Genomic DNA, 13,734 nt, shown 5'->3' with positions numbered 1-13,734 from the left:
TCAATATATTCGATAAATAAACTTTATACAAAAATGTTCCGTTGTTCTTTATACACGATAATTCGTTATATCCGGGTTCGACTGTATACAAAACATTTTCAATTCGCAGCTGTTCGTTATACACGATAATTCGTTATACCCGGGTTCGATATATCCGGGTTTTGACTGTATATATACCTTTGGCGTGGTGACGCGTGGCTTGCTTCCGCCGATGGCGCCGGGCAGGATGGAGCCGGTCTCGTGGAACCTCGCCAGGATCTTGGAGACGCATCCGTGCGAGACCCGCAGCTGCCGCGATATGTCGCACGGCCGCACCCCGAGCTGCGCCAGCTCGACGATGCGCAGCCGCACCGCGTTGGGCAGCGGACGGCCGTTGACGAACACGCCGCCCAGCTGGTTCACCTGCGCACGGACGAGCGAGTTTTCGTTCGCGGACTACTGTATAGTCGTGGTATATACGTTTGTTCTTGGAAACAAAGCGAGCATGTATTACGCAATGTTATAGCGGAACACCAGGTCTGACGTGCCCTTCGTTTATACGTAGTTGCGATTGCAAGTGTTCGCCAAAGTTTGCAGGCAGTGGAATGTCGTCGATACGGTTCTGCATAATACGTTCTTCGGGATAATACGGTTTTTCTTATATGGCACTTTTTTCTTATATGCGATTATGTTCGGATAACACGATTTGCGGATGATACGTGCTATCTTCCGGCTCCCGTAATGATCGTGTCAACTAGATGCAACTGTACACAGTTCTCCTGAAACATAACTAAAACTGAGCCTTATGGTCGAAGCACGACACATCATTAATAGTGGTATAGGCTATCATTATCATCATCAGCCTATTTTATGTTCTACTTTGAATAAACCCGCCGTGGTTGCTCAGTGGCTATGGTGTTGGGCTGCTGAGCACGAGGTCGCGGGATCGAATCCCGGCCACGGCGGCCGCATTTCGATGGGGGCGAAATGCGAAAACACCCGTGTACTTAGATTTAGGTGCACGTTAAAGAACCCCAGGTGGTCCAAATTTCCGGAGTCCCCCACTACGGCGTGCCTCATAATCAGATCGTGGTTTTGGCACATTAAAACCCCATCAATTATTATTATTACCGTGCATCCATAGTGCGCGGTGTATACGAGCGTTCCCGCATACCGCCCCCATCGGAATGCGGCAGCCGTGGTCGGGGTCGAAACCGCGACCTCATGCTCAGCAGCACACCGTTGAGTCACGTGGTGTTAGAAATTCCCATTTCAATCACGTGACTCAACGTTGTGCTGCTGAGCACGATGTCGCGGGTGTTATCATGCTTATATAACAAAATACCTCGTCGTGATGCTTTTATTTATCTATGTTTCAAACACCAGGGTAGGTATTCTGTAAGGGTCCACCTAGTGGACATGCCCATTTCGTCTGCTGTTGAAGTTCTGATAGGCTCGGCTGTGGCGCCACAGCCAATCAGCACTTAAGCAGCATCGTGACGAAATGGACATGTCTATTAAGTGAACCCTTACAAAATACCTACCCTGACCGTGCTATATCTGTCACGCGCGATGGAAAGTGTATAAGGGAAAGTGAAATAGAGTAAAGTCCGCGCGAAAGGAAATAGAGTCCAAGAGTTCCTAACAAAACGTCGTTTTATGCATTGAAGCACGAAAGTAACTGGAACGCCACTGCACTTCTACGCAAAGTTCGGCAATGAATATCTCGAAACTGGCGTCATTCTGAGAATTCGTCCCAAGTGGGATGATCCGCCTTGCGAACACCGCAGCTAGAATTTGTAAACTGCAATATGTGCCATAAGGTAATTAGCAAAAAATATTTAGGGGATTTTTGTTAGTTAGTCGATTAGGCATTTCAATTTTTTGTGCGAGCAATGTCCGCCTCTCGGAGTAGACCAGCTCATTGAACTAGAATCACGCTATCTGCCACAGGCAACCTTTAAAAAATTTTGGAAGTGTTCGCTGAAACACTCTGTATATAAGGAGGATAAAAGCGGTCACCCTGTCTGTACGCGACTTATAGGACTCCTCTCCTACATTTGTACGATTTTTCTTTCCTTGGTGAAACGAAAATAGCGAATTTCCGTGACTTCATCGCCAGGCAATGGCGAGGGCTATATATACTGCTTTTGCGCCTAATGCTTGAGCTGATAATAACAGTAAAATAAAAACCATTTCCCGCAGAGATTATATTCTTCAGCCAGCCCTTAATTCCCACGCAAAGTTTTCGCCACCGCTCGACTACTAAAACGGGTAAAGTATAAAAGTGTTGGTGGGAGGTTGGGGGGTGTAGGGTGTTGCGCATGACCTCTAGCCAACTCCCAGCGCGTTGTACACGCGGGTGCAAACCCCTCGACCCCAGTGCATCTTAAGACAGGAAAGCGAAAGAGTGCGAGCACCGCGTAACAGCCGTATTTCCTGTGTGCCTACGCGAACTCCCGTATGCAGAGTATACGCATACTACTACAAACGACGACCGCCGAAAGCACGATTTAGCACGCCGTAATAAGCGTACAGCCGACACAGAGATTACGTTACTTTCTTTCTTTAACGCTTCCGTCCCTTTTGCGCGAACCGCAGTATATATATATATATATATATATATATATATATATATATATATATATATACGACGCCTACCACCATCTGCCACGGGAGCTGCAGTGCGTAGGCACCGAGCCATAAAAAGTTCGTTCTCTCGGGCGCATGCCTTGCGCACGTAACGGTTCGAGATGACGAATCTCCTTGGCCTCGACGTACAAAGGAGGGCCCGTGTGCCGCAAGAGGCCTCGTTACGATGCAACTCGATGAGACGCGCGAGGCGATTAGTCATGGCCGAACGCGTTTTGCCTGACTGCTACTCTATACGAAGACGAAGTGAGGGCTATTACAGTCGAACCCGGGTATATCGAATCTGAAGGGGATCACAAAAAAGTTTGATATACCGGGTGTTCGAAATTAAGCTTCGGAAAAAAATTTTAAATCGCCTGTGGCAGGGGAGCATAATTATTATCGTTGAGCTGGGCTATTCGAAGAGGCGGACATTAGTAGCATGAGAAATCGAAACACATACTCAGCTAATTAACAAAAAGTGACTTATGAGCTTCTTAGTTAATTACTGTACGACACATATTGCAATTTACGAATTGTAGCCGGTGAGTTTGCAAGACGGTGTATCCACTTGAAATGAATTTCTAGGGTGACACCAGTTTGGAGATATTATTTCCCAAAGTGTGGGACGAACTACGTGGGCGTTCCAGCTACTTTTGTGCTTAATGTATAAAACAGAATTTTGGTAAAAAAATAAGTGGAACAACAGTGCGTTTTTACGATGGCGCATATCTCCAAAGATCACAGGAAGAGGCCTTCGTCCTGCAGTGGACATAAATATAGGCTGATGATGATATCTCCAAAGTGGTGTCATTCTGGAAATTCATTCCAAGTGCCTGACAAGCTCACTGGCTACAACTCGTAAATTGCTATATGGTTCGTAAAGTAATCAACCAAGAAGTTATAAGAAGCCGTAGTTTCGCGCACACGGCGAAGCATCGATTGCGATAACAAACTAGTGGACAGCTATACGAAGTAAGGATAGCAGTCTTATCGGCCGTATAAACTTGTAAACATGGGCATACTAACTAAATTAACAAGCGTGGTGTCACGCGTGCACGAGCAAACATAAACGCATCTCACTCGATGACCACGGAAACTCGCTGTCAGAACGCTGTAGTGAGTAATCAACGCGGCAGCCGCAACGAGCGAATTGACCTTCGTACCGCCGCTCGCATCAACGCGAACTAAGCTGCGAAAACACAGCGCAGCGGTAAACTCTGCCCCCGCCACAGGTGGCTTTCAAGATACAGCCGCCCGGGCTGGCAGGCACGACGTAGAACTGAACCTCACGGCGACGGCGACGGCGGAAATGTGCCTGGAGGAGTGTCCGTATAATTGCCATAGCAATAAAGCAATAACAACAACAATATAATAATATTAATGACTATACCACAACGACTGACCTCTCCATACTGCTGCTGCGGCTGCTGCGGCTGGTGAGACGGCGTCTGCTGGACCTGGTGGTGCGGGTGGGTGTGTGCAGGGTGGACACCGGTGAGCCTCGCCTCGGACGCGGACCACGGCTCCGGAGCTGCTGCGGCGAAACGGCCCACAATTCGGTGACCTGCCAGTGCACGCGTACACACCCATGCATTCGCTGCGGGAACGAACGGCGACGCGATGGCTTTTGGCCATCCTCGACCACGGTTAAATTATTTCAGAGTGCGCTCTCGCTACGCTATCGAAACCTCGTGGTCCGATCGAGTCTGGTGAATAAAGGATGACTTGCAAAAATGACTGCGATATATGAGTTCAGAGTGACGATGACTCAGCAAAAAAAAGTGCTGAGTCGCGGTCCGAGTTTGGTGAAATAAGGATGACTCGCAAAAATTACTTTGACGACGACTCAGCAAAAAAGAAAAAGAAGTGCCCAGTCATGGCCCGAGTTTGATGAAATAAGGATGACTTGCAAAAATGACTTTGACGATGTCTCAGCAAAAAAAGAAAGTGCCGAGCCACGGTCCAAGTGTGGTGAAATAAGGATGACTTGCAAAAATGACTGAAAATATGAGTTCAGAGTGACGATGACTCAGCAAAAGAAAAGTGCCGAGTCGCGGTCCGAGTTTGGTGAAATAAGGATGACTCGCAAAGATGACTTTGACGATGACTAAGAAAAAAGAAAGTGCTGAGTCGCGGTCCGAGTTTGGCGAAATAAGGATGACTCGCAAAAATGACTTTGACGATGTCTCAGCAAAAAAAGAAAGGGCCGAGTCACGGTCCAAGTGTGCTGAAATAAGGATGACTTGCAAAAATGACTGCAAAATATGGGTTCAGAGTGACGATGACTCAGCAAAAGGAAAGTGTCGAGTCGCGGTCCGAGTTTGGTGAAATAAGGATGACTCGCAAAGATGACTTTGACGATGACTAAGAAAAAAAAGAAAGTGCCGTGTCACGGTCCAAGTGTGGTGAAATAAGGATGACTTGCAAAAATGACTGCAAAATATGGGTTCAGAGTGACGATGACTCAGCAAAAGAAAAGTGCCGAGTCGCGGTTCGAGTTTGGTGAAATAAGGATGACTCGCAAAGATGACTTCGACGATGACTGAGAAAAAAGAAAGTGCTGAGTCGCGGTCTGAGTTTGGCGAAATAAGGATGACTCGCAAAAATGACTTTGACGATGTCTCAGCAAAAAAAAAAGTGCCGAGTCACGGTCCAAGTGTGGTGAAAAGGATGACTTGCAAAAATGACTGCAAAATCTGGGTTCAGAGTGACGATGACTCAGCAAAAGAAAAGTGCCGAGTCGCGGTCCGAGTTTGGTGAAATAAGGATGACTCGCAAAGATGACTTTGACGATGACTAAGAAAAAAGAAAGTGCTGAGTCGCGGTCCGAGTTTGGCGAAATAAGGATGACTCGCAAAAATGACTTTGACGATGTCTCAGCAAAAAAAGAAAGTGCCGAGTCACGGTCCAAGTGTGCTGAAATAAGGATGACTTGCAAAAATGACTGCAAAATATGGGTTCAGAGTGACGATGACTCAGCAAAAGAAAAGTGTCGAGTCGCGGTCCGAGTTTGGTGAAATAAGGATGACTCGCAAAGATGACTTTGACGATGACTAAGAAAAAAAAGAAAGTGCCGTGTCACGGTCCAAGTGTGGTGAAATAAGGATGACTTGCAAAAATGACTGCAAAATATGGGTTCAGAGTGACGATGACTCAGCAAAAGAAAAGTGCCGAGTCGCGGTTCGAGTTTGGTGAAATAAGGATGACTCGCAAAGATGACTTCGACGATGACTGAGAAAAAAGAAAGTGCTGAGTCGCGGTCTGAGTTTGGTGAAATAAGGATGACTCGCAAAAATGACTTTGACGATGTCTCAGCAAAAAAAGAAAGTGCCGTGTCACGGTCCAAGTGTGGTGAAATAAGGATGACTTGCAAAAATGACTGCAAAATATGGGTTCAGAGTGACGATGACTCAGCAAAAGAAAAGTGCCGAGTCGCGGTCCGAGTTTGGTGAAATAAGGATGACTCGCAAAAATTACTTTGACGACGACTCAGCAAAAAAAAAAAAAAAAAAAACAAGAAAAAGAAGTGCCGAGTCATGGCCCGAGTTTGGTAAAATAAGGATGACTCGCAAAAATGACTTTGCAAAGTGGTCGTCGTGTCGTTGAGTTAGCGGCGCTCGGACTTTCGCCTTCGAGTCGTCTTAGTTGTAGCATAAGGGACCCCTAGTAATTTTTAAAACAATGATGGGCTTGAAAGCCGTGAGAATGCAATGATATGTGTTGCCGTGAGAATGCATTGATGTAGCGTTTGTTGTTGCAATGCGTAATTCCGCAGAGAGAAGACCCGTTAACCGGCACATCTTCAGCAGTACCGGACCCCTAACGAGAGAGAGGCGCGGTGGTACAGGAGGAGGAGAACAGTGATTTCAGAGCGCTCCACCACAGCGTCTAAACCTTCAGACGACCCAAAGCTCTCCCGCGACAGCACGAGCCAGGAGGCACATGGCTGTTCGCATACACGCACAACGACATTACACACGAAGGCGTGTTTTTAACGGAGCGAGGCTGCGCCTTCGCAATGTCGCCCATAGCCTAACCTCCGGAATAGCCCTGTCTGCTTAATGAAGTTTGACGATATTTTGCTGCCTATATTGCGCTCATAAGTTTGTGAGAACAACGTTCGCATCAAAAATTCATTTTGTCTCCCCTCTAATATACTTTGTTGGCGCCGAATTCCCCTCGCAACTCGTTTACGCGAGAGCACGTGGCCTATCAACGGAGAAAGTCTGACCACCGTGACTGGTACCCACCTACCACTAATTACGGATCGCCAGCCACAGACCACGAAAACGGACGAAAAGAGCTAAAGATAGCTATTTGCTTTAATAAAGCGCGGGCTGTGCAACAGAGACCGGAAGGCTTCGTTATCGTATGCCATAAAGTTCACTAATTGTCGCATAAAATCTCAATTGCCGTGTTGCGCGACATGTGTATCGCTTATAACCGGAGCACTCTCGAACGAGCAGTGGAAGGCGTCGTTTGTCTTGTTTGCCACGGATTGCCCCGACCTGACGGAAAAACAAAAATGGAGCACTGTGGAACACTGCGATTGATCAAGAGAATCACCAACAGGCACGAGGGCACAAAAGAAGCAAGCGTCATGAGTATCATCCATGCGTTTGTCATCAGCCAAATCACGTACATGGCGGCGTACCACAGATGGTACGCCCCAGAAAAGAAGAAACTAGACGGCCTGATTAGGAAGGTATATAAACAGGCGATCAGACTCATGCTAAGCTCGAGCACAGAGAAACTCCTAGAGCTGGGACTGCACAACACGCTAGAGGAGCTAATAGAAGCGCAACGTATATAGCACAATACGAGCGCCTCTCCAAGACCAAGGCTGGTAGAGACACATCCTAGATAAACTAGGCGTCCGCTACCACACACAACGCGGAAACAAACGGGACATACCCAAGGAAATAAGTGCCAAACTCCCGGTACCCCCACTGCCCAAGAATATGCATCCTGTACACCACGAGGGTAGGAGAAGAAGCAGGGCAAAAAGGGGACATGGCGAAGAACTACGGAAAGGACAAGGACGCGGTCTTCGTAGACGCTGTACGTTACAAACACAAACGTAGCTTTGTCGCAGCAGTAGTTAACCACAACAGACAGGGCTGCACGAGCTTGACAATATAAACACGACACGCATCGAAACGGCGGAAAAAGTGGCTATAGCGTTAGCCATTGCACAAACCAATGCCGCTATAATATATATAATCAGCGACTCGCAAACCAGGCTCAACGACATCACCAACCATTACAAGATGCAAAGATTCACTTATCCACCACCCCATCCACAAAACTCAATAGATCGCAAGCGGTCCAGTGGCGACAACTATACAAACCAAATCATACAAGAGTCATACGCTATTTATCCAGAAATCTTGGGCCAAGAAAGACCCGGTGAACCATGCGGGACAAATTAAAAGCAAGTTTTTCGCATTAATGTTTCACGATGGTCACGGAGGAACCACATGAGCCGCGGCGTTATTGTGATTGCGTGACGTCATCATACTGCGATCTATGTGCAAGTTCGAGTAATCCGCGCGACTGGCCGCTCTAGGCACTTTGCGTGTAGTCGTGGGCATCTTTCACTTATGGGACTCGGAAAATACACTTTTATGTAGCCCGTATTGAGCAACAGAAAGCTGTCCCGTATTGAGCAACAGAAAGCTGTATCGGGAGTTTCTCGTGTCGCTCTACAATTTTCTCATTGACACTTTTCATCTAATGATAATAATTGATAAGTTGATTATTTAGACTAATAATTTAATTAGGCTGAATGCAAAAAAAAATAATAATAATCTGAGTATTTCCAAGCGACAGCAAACAACATTACCTTGGTTCTGTCCAGCTACGTAGCCATTCGCATATTTTTGAAGTTTGGCCCAAGTTAGGTGAAACACCCTGTATAGTCCGTCATACGATGGCTTAGGAAGAGTTATACACCCGTTGATTTCGCAACGTAATATTACAAAGTTTCTTGCTAGTGAAGGTGTAAAACCTAATGAAATTCTGCACAGATTGACGGCACATTTCGGGGATCAAACACTCTCAAGGCCGTGTGTGTTATTCCCTGGAATAAGGAATTTATGGAAGGCCGTGAAAGAGGTTGAAAATGAGAACCGTGATTGTCGCCCAAGAACGGGCCTTATACGGAGCAGAAGATTGAAGCCATTCATGTTATTCTGGAAGGCGGCAGACGTTTGAAGGCTTCCAAAATTTGTTCTAAGATACGCATAATTGTTATATGAAATCACTTATTTCATAATCGCAAAGGACCTATGGGACTCGTAGTGTCTGCACGTTGGGCCTCGCATATCAGACTTGCAGAAGACGAGCATGCGTGTGACCGGTTGTCAGCGCGGTTTGCACAATAAATGGATGCATTTTTTTTAAATCGCGTCGTTACCTGCGATGAAACCGTGGTGCACCACTATATGCTTCCTGATTCGAAACAAGTAAGCATGCATGGAGTGAAGAAAGAAAGCTAAGGCAGTACCTGTCAAAGCCAAGACTTGGTTGTGAGCTGGCAAGCTTGCTTGTAACTGTTTTTGGGGACCAGCGCGGCATTTCCCACATTGATTCCTTTCACGATTGTCGCATAATCAACGCTGCATAGCTTTTGAGTAAGGTTAAACTTACTAAGGTTAAACCGCCGCTACATGCCACATGTGCGAAATTCACGAACATGGGTTGAACGCCACTGGAGCATCCTCCCTATAGCCTTGACTTATCGACCCGTGACTTTCATGTTTGTAACATATGGGGCAGAAACTTGGAAGTTAACAGAAGAAGCTCGATAGCAAGTTAAGAACAGCACAAAGAGCAATTGAACGAAAAATGTTAGTCGTAACGTTAAGAGACAGGAAGAGAGCGGTTTGGATCAGAGAGCAAACGGGGATAACCAATATTCTAACAGACATCAAGAGAAAGAAATGGAGCAGGGCAGGCCATGTAATGCGTAGGATGGATCACCGGTGGACCATTAGAGTTACAGAATGGATGCCAAGAGAAGGGAAGCGCAGTCGAGGACGGCAGAAAACTAGGTGGGGTGATGAGGTTAGGAAATTTGCCGGTGGAAATTGGAATCAGCTAGCGCAAGACAGGGGTAACTGGAGACCGCAGGGAGAGGCCTTCGTCCTGCAGTGGACATAAATATAGGCTGATGATGATGATATATACCCAGCTCGCCGTAATGTCATCGATCTCGACAACGTGGTTACTCGGGTTTGGTTCGTTGTTTATTGATTATCAATGAATGTATACGTTGCATTCTAAAGGAGCCAGAAACTCAATCGAGCAAGTCTCGAGAACTTTTCGCGCGCCAGAGCGGCCCGCGCGCACACGAGTGCATACATTGAAATCCGTGACATCATAGTCAGATGCTCCAGCGCTGACGAACGAGCAGGAAAACAAAAAAACAAATTGATTTTATCCCGTAATAAGCAACCCTTTGCCGTCAAAGGAATGAAACTTTTTTTTCTTGCTATGTTATTTGTATTGGCGTAGTAGAAAGACCCGAACGACGTCGTTGGCGCCAGCATGCTCCTAGATCCAAATAACCTTGACTGACGCTTACTCACAGCGCACCAAAAACTAAAGCAAACACTTGCCAAGGTTGAAAACTAAGGCGAACGTACCAAATCAAAGCGTCTGTTCGCAGGCGCCATCGTCAGCGATTCAATTACGGAGGCTGCGCCAGATATATGCGGAATTGACGTTGATTTAAGCCCGTTTCACATGCTGCGATATTGTCTGCGAATTCACACGTGCGAATTCGCAGCTGGGAAAAATAGGCCGCCGGACCCTTCGTGCGTGCGTTTTTTCGATGTTCGGCGTGCTGAACTTCTCTGCGAAAAACGCAGATGCGTTGGTAGCCACTGTAGCGGTGGAAGCAGACGACCAATAAGAGGCGGCTCGCTCATACGTTATCGCCAGTCAGAATGCTTAACGAGTATATGAAAAACGCAGCTGCCGTAGATCCATGTGAAACGGCATTGCGAATTTCGCATCTGCGGAAATCGCAGCTGCGAAAAACGCACTGCAAAATTGCACCATGTGAAACGGGCTTGACTCGATGAAAGTATTCGGTGGTCGTGCGCCTATTTCTTATCTGCTTCTAGCAAGAGATCCTATACGCTCTCCCATGTTATTATTATTATTTTTTTTGCAATGTGTCTGACACTGCCAACGTAATGGTTCGAGTCATGTGTTGTTTTTGGTGTGAAAATTGTCGTTTTTTCTGATCACATTGACATCCTCATGATTGGAGCTTCAGCACACCAGATATACAACCCCAAACTCGACAGTGGTCCGCTAAAATCGCGGGCCGCATGCATGCGGCTATTAACAAAAGGTCGTGTTAACAAAAGGTCGTTTTATGCATGGCACAAAAGCGAGTTTAACGCCAACGCATTTCTCCGCAGCTCGTCCCGCGCTAACCAGGAAACAGGCGGTGGCTGGTGCCTTCTGCAAACAAGCATGTATCCAAACCCGGTGGCCTGCAGCAGATTCTACCCAGGGCAATACAGCGATCAATGCACATTATGTAAAGGTAGGGCGGATCTGCCACATATTCTATGGGCATGCTCGAAGGCCGCTCCTTTCGAGGGCCGCGAAATTCAAAACCGGCAGCAGTGCACGGGAGACCCTGCTGCTCAGCTCAGACCAGCAAGACCAGGTATGGGCCGTCCAGCTAGCCGAGGCAGCCGCTGAGACTCAGGGGATCTCAGCCGTCTGCTAGGCGGAGGGAGGCTACGTCCGCCCTCGTGAATTGCTGGCACCAGTAAAAGTTGAATCTCTCTCTCTCTCTCGGAATTAATATCTCGAAATTGGTGTCATCCCGAGAATTCGTTCGAAGTGAAACCGCCTTGCGACTCCCACGGCTAGAATTTGTAGATTGCAATGTGGGCTGTAAGGTAATTAGTAAAAAACTGAATCAGGGAATTTTGTAAATTAGTCGATTATGCATTCCAGTTTTTGTTTGTTTGTTTTTTGCAAGTATAATGTCCGCCTCTCCGAGTAGACCTGCTCATGAACTAGAATTGTGCTATCTGCCACAGGCAACCTTTAAAACATTTTTCGAAGTGTTCGCTGAAACACCCGGTATTTAGTATATACACCGTATTTCGAATTGGCCGTTTGCGCCCCTCGCGAGCATTCCCTTAACGAGGTCTCGCGGGACGGGGCCATTCGGCGCCGGCTCGCGCCAGTCCCCGTCGCGATGTCGACCCCTCATCAGTCACAGCGCCTGTCGAGACGACGAGGCGCTCTTATCTCGCGACGCCCTCGCGCGAGATAACACGGGCGCGGGCGTGCAAGGCGTGCAATGGAGACGCAGCAGCAACTCAGGGGCACGCGCTCATATATATATATATATATATATATATATATATATATATATATATACCATGCGGGACTGTGAACACGGGCAGCTCACTCTTCCATGAAGCTGTTCGTCACCGTACATAGACACCAACTGCATGCCGGGGTGCTTTCCTATATAGGGCTAAAAAAACCAACACTAACATGGTTCGTACAATCTCTTCAATCTACAGTGTCAATATATAGTTCCATTTAGGTTACAGCTATCATACAGGCGTGCAATTTTTGCAAATATTTTCCACTTACCTAACTGAAACGGCCTTCCGCTCAAAAGAGCAAAAAAAATTGGAGGACACTTAAGCTTCGCCTTTAAGAGTGGAACGCGATAACATTCAAAGATCCCTGGCTTCTTATCAGGCTTTTTTTCTCGCATATTCAAATTTGAATCCGACGATATATCTCGCCTGTAGGTTTTGGTTAAGTCGTACTTTACAATTTTTCTGACGGATTTTACTTTGAGAAATTTAATTTTTGTTCACTAACGCCTTGCGCCACTCGAAGGACCTGCCCGGTCGGGATGGTTCGTGATGATTCGGTTCGGCATGATTATTTCCGTCAACGACGCCGGCGCTTACGCCGACGCTGGATTTTCTGCGATACGGAGCCCTTAACGCTATCGCGTTAATATGGTATACACTTCTGTTTACCTATATAGGTTTCTATCCTAAGGCCAGCGAAGTTTTCCTTCTACCATGTTACCCTGCATTAGCGTACATCACTAGCCATTGCCATTATTTTAACACCTGTTATATTTTACGCACTTCACAGCAACTAATTCTTAGGCATCTCTACAGCCAAATTACATCTGCCATTCGCTATTCAGATTCGCAGCACTGACATTTGTCGCGTTTTTGCCATCGAGAATCCATTCAGTGTCTTTTGCATGGCGGTCTTTGGCCATAACCGACCATTAATCAATCAATCAATCAATCAATCAATCAATCAATCAATCAATCAATGTTACCTTCCTCAAGCTATTAAAAGCTAACAGTAAAATATCTGGAGTGGTACTGAAGGAAATAACAGTGCGAAACTCGCACTAATTGACACCATCCGGGGATGCTTTTTGTAATGAGGCATGTGTTGATGTGCTAAATGCAACGTATGTTCATTATTTTGCACCGCCTTCGCATGTTACTCGTCTTCTCGAAGTGCAACCGAAAAAGTACTCTCAGATGGATACCGTAGTATTTAATTTGTAGCGGCAACAAAATCAATTATACATAAATTCGAATTAAATTGGTCGTGTAGTAAGTTATTTATGAATGTTACTATGTCACATTGAAATTATTTTTTTCTTTCTCAGTCGCTTCACTGCGGCACGATGCCTCTGGATTGGAAAATGACCGAAATAATTACAATTCATAAATATCTAGTGAGACCCATGACCATTCGAATTATAGGCCCAGCTCTTTGAGATAAGTTCACATGTAAAATAGTGGAGCATGTTGTTTACTCTCAGTTTATAAGTTATCTGGAATCGAACAACTTGTTTACTCCCAGCCAACATGGTTTTCGCAAAAAGTTATCCTGCGAAAACCAGGCTCTTTACTTCATTGACGAAAGTGCACTCCAATCTAGACGCTGGATTTTTACCGGCTGCGTAGTTCTTGATTCGTCTAAGGCATTCGACAAATTCATCATCATCATCATCATCATCATCATCATCATCATCATCATCATCATCATCATCATCATTTATTTTACCCATAAAGGCCCTAAGGGGCA

General features: G+C 46.2%; 1 protein-coding gene across 4 annotated transcripts in view; it reads right to left on the bottom strand.

Moving 5' to 3' along the window:
- Positions 1-13,734, bottom strand: part of LOC119457802 (paired box protein Pax-1) — a 51,929-nt gene that overhangs the window by 31,490 nt on the left and 6,705 nt on the right. For 3 of the 4 annotated variants that reach the window (XM_049670466.1, XM_049670467.1, XM_037719533.2), the window contains exons 2-3: positions 4,017-4,147; positions 178-402 (exon numbers count right to left, since the gene is read on the bottom strand). In XM_049670466.1, the coding sequence (XP_049526423.1) occupies positions 178-402; positions 4,017-4,147 (356 nt within the window). The remainder of the gene's footprint in view (positions 1-177; positions 403-4,016; positions 4,148-13,734) is intronic. The other variant, XM_037719534.2, reaches the window with a different exon arrangement.

This window comes from Dermacentor silvarum, chromosome 7 (assembly GCF_013339745.2).
Source record: "Dermacentor silvarum isolate Dsil-2018 chromosome 7, BIME_Dsil_1.4, whole genome shotgun sequence".
In the NCBI taxonomy this organism is placed as follows: domain Eukaryota; kingdom Metazoa; phylum Arthropoda; class Arachnida; order Ixodida; family Ixodidae; genus Dermacentor; species Dermacentor silvarum.
This window is presented reverse-complemented; position numbering and strand designations above follow the sequence as displayed.